Source organism: Neomonachus schauinslandi, chromosome 2 (assembly GCF_002201575.2).
Source record: "Neomonachus schauinslandi chromosome 2, ASM220157v2, whole genome shotgun sequence".
NCBI lineage: Eukaryota > Metazoa > Chordata > Mammalia > Carnivora > Phocidae > Neomonachus > Neomonachus schauinslandi.
Window position 1 is genome coordinate 62,905,510 of NC_058404.1, and position 10,104 is coordinate 62,915,613.

At 41.8% G+C, this 10,104-nt stretch overlaps 1 protein-coding gene across 1 annotated transcript in view; it reads right to left on the reverse strand.

Annotated features, from left to right (window-relative positions):
• The window catches only part of CPE (carboxypeptidase E), a 117,923-nt gene extending 108,928 nt beyond the window's left edge, over positions 1–8,995 (reverse strand). The window contains exon 1 of the mRNA XM_021698790.2: positions 8,374–8,995. Coding sequence (XP_021554465.1) covers positions 8,374–8,680 — 307 coding nt within the window. The 5' untranslated portion in view covers positions 8,681–8,995. The remainder of the gene's footprint in view (positions 1–8,373) is intronic.
• Between the last annotated feature and the right edge of the window lie 1,109 nt (positions 8,996–10,104).

Below are 10,104 nucleotides of genomic sequence, written 5' to 3' on the forward strand. Positions count from 1 at the left end.
TTTGAATAATTTAATGTAGTAAGAGAAAACGGGGTAGTCCAATCAGACAGCACCATTCTGGGATGTGAACATCTGAGTGTTTGCCTGCATATGCAAATACATGAGATAATTGTTGTTTTTCCCAATTCCCTGAACAGCAAGGGATTATTTTAGGAACCTGGATTTAAGTTAAAGGTTATACTTAGTCTCATTTTTTTAAAATGAGTGATCTGCATCCATTTTTTAAATAATTAGTCTTCGTTTGAAAGCAAATGTCTTAAAAATGAGAGGTATTATTATTGTTATTATTATAATAGGACTATGATGCTCGGCAGTGACTTTATAGTAAACAGATTTCTATTAAGAAACACAAAATATTTACTGGCAGTGGAGAATTGTTGCTGAGTTTATTACTATAATTCATTCATTTCTCATTTAAGAGTCAGCTCTGTAACACTCTACGCGAGCCACCTTATCCTTCAAGGATTACTATTTGAAGACATTTAAAGATGTAGGTAATCATTTGAAAATAATAAAAGGCACTGGTAACACAGACAGGATCTTCTCTGAAGCCACATTTTATTAGAAAGAGCTGGTCGCTGAATCGCCTACAAAACACCATATCCTGAATTTTGAAAGAAAGAGAAACATTCCGAAGAATGGACTGGCAGCAATTCCTGTAATTAACAAGAAGGGAAGGAAAGAGTAAATTTAAACGTATTTCAAATTTGAGCTCTTTTGACCCATCAGCTGGCTTTCAGATAAACCTCCTCCTCTATGGCATTTTCAGGGGCATGATTTGAATGCCATTTCATGAGGGAAGGGAAAATTAAAACCTGGGATGTATGCCTTCCACCTTCAAAGGAGCACACAGTTCTTAGTACACAACACTAAAGGGCTCAAGCAGATTTTCTAAAGGTCAAAAATTTTACTAAGTACATTTTTACTGGTTATCTTTAGAACTTTTAGTTAATGCTTAAAAAGCCACCTAATTTTCTAAAATGTCTCAAGAGAAGAGTCCAGTTGTAGCAGACAACAAACACAACAAGCCATCACTGATATGTGGGTGGATTTCTCCCCATTATGCAAAACTGGATGCATCACAATAAAACAGAAGTATATACATAAGAAAAATATCAGTTCTATCCTTTCTTGTGATCATACTGCCAGTATGCCACCAGGCATAAAATCAACATTGACCTTCAACACAGCTTTGTTTTGTGATGCACATTTTTGGCCTGTTTGAGAAATTTCATTTATTCCACAAACGTTCCGAGTGGCCACTATGTCCTACACAGAGTACTAAACGTTTGGGATAAACACCATCCGTGACCACAAAAAGCTCACAGTCTACTGGGGAGCATTTAGACCAACATTGAGAAAGACCATAATAGAGGTAATAATTGTTGACACATGTTGAACTAAGGACTTTATATTTACTACTTCACTGAATCATCACATTGTCATTTCATAGGTGACGAATTTAGGACTTACAGAGCAGTTAAGTAATTCACCCAAGAGCAATTAATTAAAAATAGGAAGAGACAGGGTTTGAACAAAAGGCCCCTGACATCGGTGCATATAGTAGAAACTTTACATGATAGCTCTTCAAAGAACTCTTGAAAACAAAGAAATGGGAGTAAGGAAATTAGGGAGGGGTGAGGAAGGAGGTTTTAAAGAGCTTTCACTTACACTGAGGCTGTAAAAGAATAAAGTAGTCAGGACCTGAGCAGTTTCATTATAAATTTTTTGGAAAAATAAGTTAGTTTGCCAAAGTAAATCTTGGAATTGCCCTGGATTTATTTAGCTCCGTGAAGAAACAACCATAAAGACGTTCTCAAACACCCATGAACATGTTCACTGTTCCTACTGAATGAAGCAAATTAGGATATAAAACTGAAGAGAAGCAGGAACGCCTCACGTTTTAAAAATCGAGAAAAGGCAAACATGTGCGAACAAGAAACAGTGGTAAGAGGGGAAAAGTCCTTGGGGGCCGTCCATCAGAACAGGTAAACATGTAGAGCTCCCATGTGACGGCCGACACCGCCAAGGAGGCCACTCCAAGTGGGCAAAGCCAATGGAGCACGTTTTCCAGATCGACTGAAATTGAAGAAAAAAATTTAACAAATGAGCCCATCTTCTTAATAACTAGATGCAAGCAACTTCATGGAATTATTTTCTGTATACCATACTGCTTCGGCCTCACGGCAACCCTGGGAGGTTATGAGTTTTTAAGTATTCCTATTTTATAGATAAGAAAAACAGGTAGACAGAAGTTAAAAGCATAAAGCTACTTACCAATAAAGGAACTGGGATGCACTTGATACTTTAATCTTTCCTATCAAAATGATCTGTCCTATGCCTGATTGCCTCAGGACCATGTTCTCAAGTCAATAAGCCTATCTTAAGAATTTACACAAATCGCTATGCTAGCTGTTTAAGGGAGGAAAAAAACAGAAGCCATATGCTCTCCACCACTGAGGAACACCTTGTATGAGTCTCTCTGCTACAGAATTGTCCAATTAATCCTGCATAATATGTTAATGAATGATAATATGCTAATGCTCTGTTTCTCAAACTAACGAAATACTAGTTCCAAAATAAGTTCCTCGGAAAAAAAAAAAAGGTGGGGTCCCATGGGGAAAAAAGATTGGAAAATACTGTATATTATATATCTAACTTGGAGATTTAAAATACAGGTTTGTTTATTCAAGGGCTCTGATAAGGTGTGCAATAAACAAACCTATTTAGTTTTGTTTACCTAATATTTCTCAAGCCAAGCTGAACTAATGTTCCATTGAACATACTTTGGGAAAGACTGGGTTATACGTCACCCCTTAGAGGGATTATTTTTCTATTTGTCAAAAATATCTTTCCCAAAGGAAGGGACTGCCAAGGTGGGGATTTCACCCCCATGCTATGTCAATAAGTAAGATGCTGGCAGATGATTCCTTTGCTATCTCTCAAATCGGTTTCCACAGAAAGCTGGTACTTTGCCTGAGCACAGGATATAATGTTAGAGGCCAGTCCCATTTCCTCTCTTCCATAAGCCAATCACAAGTCAATCAAATACACAATTTCTGGCAAGAGCTGCAATAACTCACTCAGGTCTAAAAATAACCCTTGACCATATGTGGTACACATCTAGATCCTTCTCCAGAATCTAATATCTATGTTCACCAACTGTAAGGTGTTACCCAATTATAAGCATTTCCCACTAATACATAACATACTAATCTGGTATGAAAAGGTCATACAAAATAATCAAAATCCCCTCTTTTTTTTATCTGTATAGAAATTTTGCCAACATTAAATGTTTCATCACAATATTTGGCAAATACGTACTGGCATTCATACACTTGAAGTTTTAACAGATTTTGGAAGGAATAGGTCCAAAATAATCATTCCAGCCTTTGAAAGAGAAAAATCTATGCTCTAAAGAAGTTTCTAAGATAGCATTTTAGCTATAAATCAGACTTGCTTCCCAAGAGCAATCTTAAACTACATGTTAAAGAATTCATGTTTTAAATAAACTAATCTTAACTCCCGTTTAACTCTGGGAGGACTGGTCTGGGAAAACAGATTTCATTGTTTAGACATAAATTAATACAGGTTCTTTTATGAGTATTGTAATGATGGATATGCATTCCTAGGACAGCATATGTTTGGGTTTGAGAACTTGAGTCCCTATGCACAAAAATATTTTAAAAGTATAAGATATAAGCAAACAGGAAGAAAAATAAGGAACATGATGAGGCCTGGCAAGGATCATATCTAAGGGAACACATCTGAGCATCTAGAATCAGCCAAGAGCCCAGTTTGACAGAGACTCAATCTTAGCCAGCCCTCATCCTACTCCTGCATCAGGGGTCCAGACTCACAAAGTGTGAGATGAGACTAGTTCCAAGACCACTTGCAGTTCTTCTAACTGAGGATAGCAGCTACGCACAACCCTTCTCCAATCCAATTTTGCAGGTCTCCAAGAGATACAAAATAATAACTGAGACCCAGCATTCAGCCAGTCTAGAGTCAAGTTGATTCCTACGGTGCCAGGACAGAATAGGCATGGATATTCCTGGCAGATCAATTCAAAATGGAATTTTCTTTCCCTTTGGATGAATTCAAATGTAGACTATCTGACCGAACAAATCATTTTCAGTAGATAAGTTTCAGCTCAGGCCACAGCCTAGTACCATGCAAGTATGATGATCACTTCTTTCTGCTCAGGAAGAGAGCTGGTGGTGTGAACGAATACCTTCCATCCCTAACCTGCCAATTTAACCAAGTAAACCTCTCACTTGCCCGGTCTACCACAGGGAAAGCTTTATGTACAGATGTTTTGTTTTGGGAGAGCTCTTCTATTATGCTAACTAAATACTTAGACATTAGCTACCTTTTTTTAAAGTTCAGAAAAAGAATTTTTTAATGAAGATTTTATTTGTTTATTTGAGACAGAACGAGAGTGAGAGAGCACAACATGGGTGGGGGGAGAGCAGAGGGAGAGGGAGAAGCAGGGAGCCCAATGCAGGGCTCAATCCCAGGACCCTGGGATCATGACCTGAGCCGAAGGCAGACACTTAAACGACTGAGCCACCCAGGCACCTCCAGTAAAAGAATTTTGATTAAGAAAACTAATAAACTTGACACCTCTCTCTTACTGGAAGGTAAGATGATTATGGGCAAGTTGATCAAAGTTTTAATCAAGTAAATGATTTTGTTAAGCCAAATATTATTTCTTACTAGCTTAATCAGAAATATTAATTCAAACAAACAAAAACCAGATACTTACAAGGTGAAAAACAGTTAGGACACTGCCCCTAGATACAGGGGCCTCTGTTAAAACATACATTTGTTCAAGCTGCACTGGCAATGGTAAATTCCAGTAACTGCACTTTTCCTGCCTTCTTGTCATCCAGTCTTCATTAACCTAATGTCCCCGGTGTCCTTTCTCCAGTCCTCCCACACTGTTCTTGCAGCCTTCATACTGCCCTTCCAATTCCTATTTCTCAGTTCCCCAGAGGGCAAGGACTAGCTTGTGTATCACTGCACAGTGCATAGAACTTGGCCCACCTAGAGTGTGGGGTGCTCAAAAAAACACTGAATGCATCCATTTCTACCTCAGAAGAAGTGTGGATATTCCTTTTTCATTTCTTAAAATATTTTACTCTAGAAGGAATCTGAAAATCATTTAAGGATGGTGAATACTCTCCAACTTCCTAAAAAGTTAATTCATACAGTACTATCAAACTTATATACTAATCAGACCTATTTACTAATTTTAGAAATAAGACAACAGGCCCAAGGTGGAGTCACTTACGCTAAGCTCCACATCAGAGACTGAACTTACTTGCAGGTTTTTGGTTTTTTTTTTTAAGATTTTATTTATTTATTTGACAGAGAGAGACACAGCGAGAGAGGGAACACATGCAGGGGGAGTGGGAGAGGGAGAAGCAGGCTTCCTGCCGAGCAGGGAGCCCGATGCGGGGCTCGATCCCAGGACCCTGGGATCTTGACCTGAGCCGAAGGCAGACGCTCAACGACTGAGCCAGCCAGGTGCCCTGAACTTACCTGCAGTTTCAGCTGTCCCAGAAATGGAATCTTAAACCAGTCACTTAGGAATCACCTGATCAGCACTAGTTAGGGATTCTGCCTGATAGATCCCTGCCATTCCCTAAAGGAAAGTAAGTTACAATAATCAATCTGCTTTTTTTGCCTAGTATAACTTTCTTGTTCCTGCTCCCTTTTGCCTATTAAAGTTTTTCATTTTGTACAGCTCCTTGGAGCTCCCTTCTATCTACTAGAGTGGATGCTGACCCATTCATGAATTGGTGAATAGAGCCAATAAGATCTCTAAAATTTACTGTTGAATCTTGTTTGTTAACACTAGTTCACTGAAAATTTCTAACCTACTTATCTTCTCTTATAAAGTGATGGAGAAATTTCTAACCTGCTTATCTTCTCTTATAAAGTGTGGCTTTTTAGTGTTGGTTCATCATAGTTTATTTCTACCTTTAAAAATACAATGGATGGGGGTGCCTGGCTGGCTCAGTAGGTTAAGCGTCTGCCTTCCGCTCAGGTCATGATCCCAGGATCCTAGGATGGGTCCCGCATGGGGCTCCTTGCTCAGCGGGAGTCTGCTTCTCCCTCTTCTTTTGCCCCTCCACTCATGCTTTCTCTGGTTCCCTCTCTCTCTCAAGTAAATAAATAAAATCTTAAAAAGATGAAAAATAAATAAAAATACAAGGGATAGGGGCGTCTGGCTGGCTCAATCAGTGGGATGCAACTCTTGATCTTGGGGGTCGTGAGTTCCCACCCCATATTGGGTATGGAGTCTACTTAAAAATAATAATAAAAAAATAAAAAATACAATGGATAGACATTTGTATTTTGTTATTCAGTAACCATCAACTTAAAGTTCCCTTCATTTAACAAGGAACTATAACGCACATAATGTAAAACATTTGAGTTCACTTTTGTAAGATGAATTAAATCGGGGCAGAGGTAGATGTTTGTCTTTATGAGGAATAAAACATTTTATTTCAAAGCACTGTTTTATTCAGCTAATGACTGATTCCATTTTTCCCATAATGTGTATAGAGTGCCTGCGGTGTGCCTGAGTCAGGCTATGTGTGCAGGCGTCGTCCCCCCTCACAGAGTTTGCAATCTAAAAGAGAACTCTGCAAATCTTGAAAGACTATACATTCCAGGTATTGAAGTAAAAGAACTATTGTTTTCATCTTCAAAAGCATATTGCATCCTAACAGTAATATCACTTTAGAATTTTATTTAACTTGAAACAAAACAACAAAAAAGTTAACATTAGCTTTCACATTATCTTGACGAAACAGTGTAACACATTCTGAGGAGCAATCTCTAATAGTAGAACAACAAAAGGTTCTAAGTAAGCAGGCAACAGGAGAATCACAAATATTTAGATTAGCTTTATCTGTGCCTGGGATGCCATGACTTTGGTTATTTGAAATAATTGAGATGGAGTCGCCACATTTTTAATTTTTCTTTATCTTCAGAGAACAGTATGAAACCAATCTTCAAACTTTCTAAGTCTACATGCTGAGTCCTGCTAGACCTCACTCCATAAAATGTTTTCTAGGATCTCATTTTAGGGTCTGACAACAAGCTTATACAAACCTTTTCCCTCATATTAGTTGAAGGTAAGAAAAGTTTCCTGTTTGAAGATTTATTATTGATCAACCCATACACTCTGCATTTGAAGATCAAAGAGTCTCTATTCATCACTTATTTTAATATTTTTCCAGTTTGATTCCTAAATATCATCATAAAACTATTCTGGCCCTACATTGAGAATTTTTAGTCTATTTTCTAGCTTTCTCTGTCATTTAAAAAAAAAAAAAAACCAGGCATCCTATGCTACTGTTATTAGCCCAGATTATTTTAACAGTACCTTTACTATCAGAAGACCAGGCCTTACATCATTTGAAGAGTTACATCATTTCCAAAGAGCAGAAGCATAACGAAAAAAAGACCCAAGAACATTTTCTAAATCCATTTATTAATACCAAATGAATCACATTTAACGTAAATAAAACGTGCCTTAACACATTCAGAAGGAAGATGCATAAGATGGCTATATGGGAACATCAGCTGAAATAAAAACCCGGTCACAAACTACTCATCTCAACTGGCTAAAGCCAAGAAAATGGGATACTCCTTTTTTCCTTAGGCCGTATGCAGTTTCAGAATGGAAATGCCTGTCAGGGCCACTTTTCCACCCTGGCAGGAAGACCTATGTGTCTGCACACACCACCACCCAGTGCTGCCGATATCGTTCACGCTGCTGGGCCCACAGCAGCGCGCGGACCTAATAAGCACATACAGGTAGGGATGGGTATGCAGAGCCTGCAGGACCCAAGCTTGTCCTCTGGAAATGAGGAAACAAATGGGAAAGGACTATTCCTCGTTTCCTCTAAGTTCCTGACTTCTGCACCTTACCTTTCTACTCTTGTCTGCAAGGAAGGTCGACCTCCTCTCTGAGGACTCTCAATTATTCTCTCTGGTCTTCGACGCAGCAGAGTGAGAGTGACCGCCCGGTTTTGCGGGCGTGCGGATTTGCGTGCTCCCCTCCCGCCTCCCGGGCCCATGCTCACCAAGGGTGAACTAAGGGCTGGAGGTGGGCGCAAAGCTTGGGGGGGGGGGCGGGGAAGACCGCAGAGATGGGGAAGCCGGCAACCCGCAACGCTCTAGGTCAGGTTCATGTATCTGCATCCCTCCCTCCACTTGTACCTTCCACCCCAGGCGCCCTTTCCCAAAAGGCACCCCCGGGCCCACCTTTTTCCCCCCTGCCCCCACCGCCACGTCCAAGCCTCTGCGGCCCTCCGAGACGCCCCCAGAGACGGCAGGGTGCAGCGCTCTTACCAGGCTCATGGACACCGGGGTTGTCGGACAGCTCGATGACCAGGAGCTCCCGGCCCTCGAAGCTGCGCCCCACCGTGTAGATCCTGCTGATGGCAGTGCACTGCAGCCACACGGACACCAGCGCCTCGCGCAGCTCGGGGTAACGGTGGTACTCGAAGGAGATGCCGTCCTCCTGCTGCAGCCGCCGGCGCCGCCTCATGCCCGCCGCGGGCGCCCCGGGCTCCTGCGCTCCGGCCCCCAGCAGCCACCCGCAGGCGGCCAGTGCCACGCACAGCGCCAGCAGCGCCCGGCCTCCTCGCGCGGCCATCGCCCCGCGCCGCCGCCGCCCGCGCCTTCCTGCGCCCGCCGCCTCTTTTGTCTGGGCTCGCGGACTCCGCGGGCCGGCGCTGCGCGGGGAGCCAAGTTCCGCAGCAGCCTCCGCACGCCTCACCTTCCCCCGCCGACTGAGCGCCGGCCGCGCGCGGGGGCCACCCAGAGGAGAGGGGCGAAGCGGCGGCTCGGCGGGCCGCACTACTGGCCGCCGAGCCCAGGGGAGCTGCAGGAGAAACCACTGCGAGGAGGGGGCCGGCGCGCGCCCGCGGGATTCGGTGGGGATCGGGGGAGGGCGGCTGGCGTGGCTGGCTCGCAACCACGTCAAGAGCCAAATGGCGCCGCGGACGACGCAGGTGAAGTGACAGCTACGGAATGCGTTGGGAACGTTGTTGTCATTGCAAGACCCAGGACATCGCGCGTGGAAAAATACTCTTGGATTGCTAGTGGAGCCTTTTAAAGTAACTATCTGTTCTCAGCCGACCAGGGTTTCCATCTTGATGCACCAATAATTAGAGACTATTCCAGGAAGAAAAAAAAAAGAGAGAGACAGCGAGAGAGAGAAACAAGAAGGAATTATTGGCAGCCACTTGCCCTTTCCCTATGATGTATCTTTAATGACTGCACTGATAGTCCAAACACAAACCCAAGAGTTGGGTTTGCATTTATTGCAAGGTCTGGCTGGATAACAGAACATTGTGCACTTTGATTTAGAGGTTTAAGACAATAAAAATACATTCTATCGTTTTGCAGATACTGTCTTTAATTGTATTAAATGCACATTCCTGGATTCTCTCAGGAAAAAAAACGAAAAACAAAACATGATAAGGCTGTCATTTGGCAGTGCTGTGCCAACCTCCTTCTGTAGCAACCCTCGGAAAAACAAAATACAACACTGGGTGTGCACTGGACAAAGGATTCAGTTTGAATTAAGATTAAATCTTTCAGGAGCAGTTTATCTGGGTAGTTCTGGCTTCGAGTTTCTTATTAGATCGTAACCAGGATGTTGGCCAGGGCTGCAGTCATCTGAACACTTGATTGGGGCTGAAGAATCTTTTCCAAGAAAAAATTTAAAAATAAAAAGATTAAATCCTGTTATAGAAAGAAAACTCTGATCAAGAGAGATAAAGCCTCCAAAACCTTCTTAAAGTTATTATAAAAGTATATAATCATTTAGAGCTTTAAATGCCCAGCCCTTGGACAAGATTTATATTGTTGGAGCAACTCTGAAACAAATGTTGTTCTGAAGAGGTTGCCATTTGGATTTAAGAATAGTGCAAATCTAAATAAATAAATAATCCATCGAGTACTCCAACCAAGCAAAAAAAAAAAACAAAAAACTGGACACCATGAGACTTTTTTTCTTTCTTAACTTGTTCTTTCTCCACCTGTCTAACAATGCATCACACTGAATAAAAACTT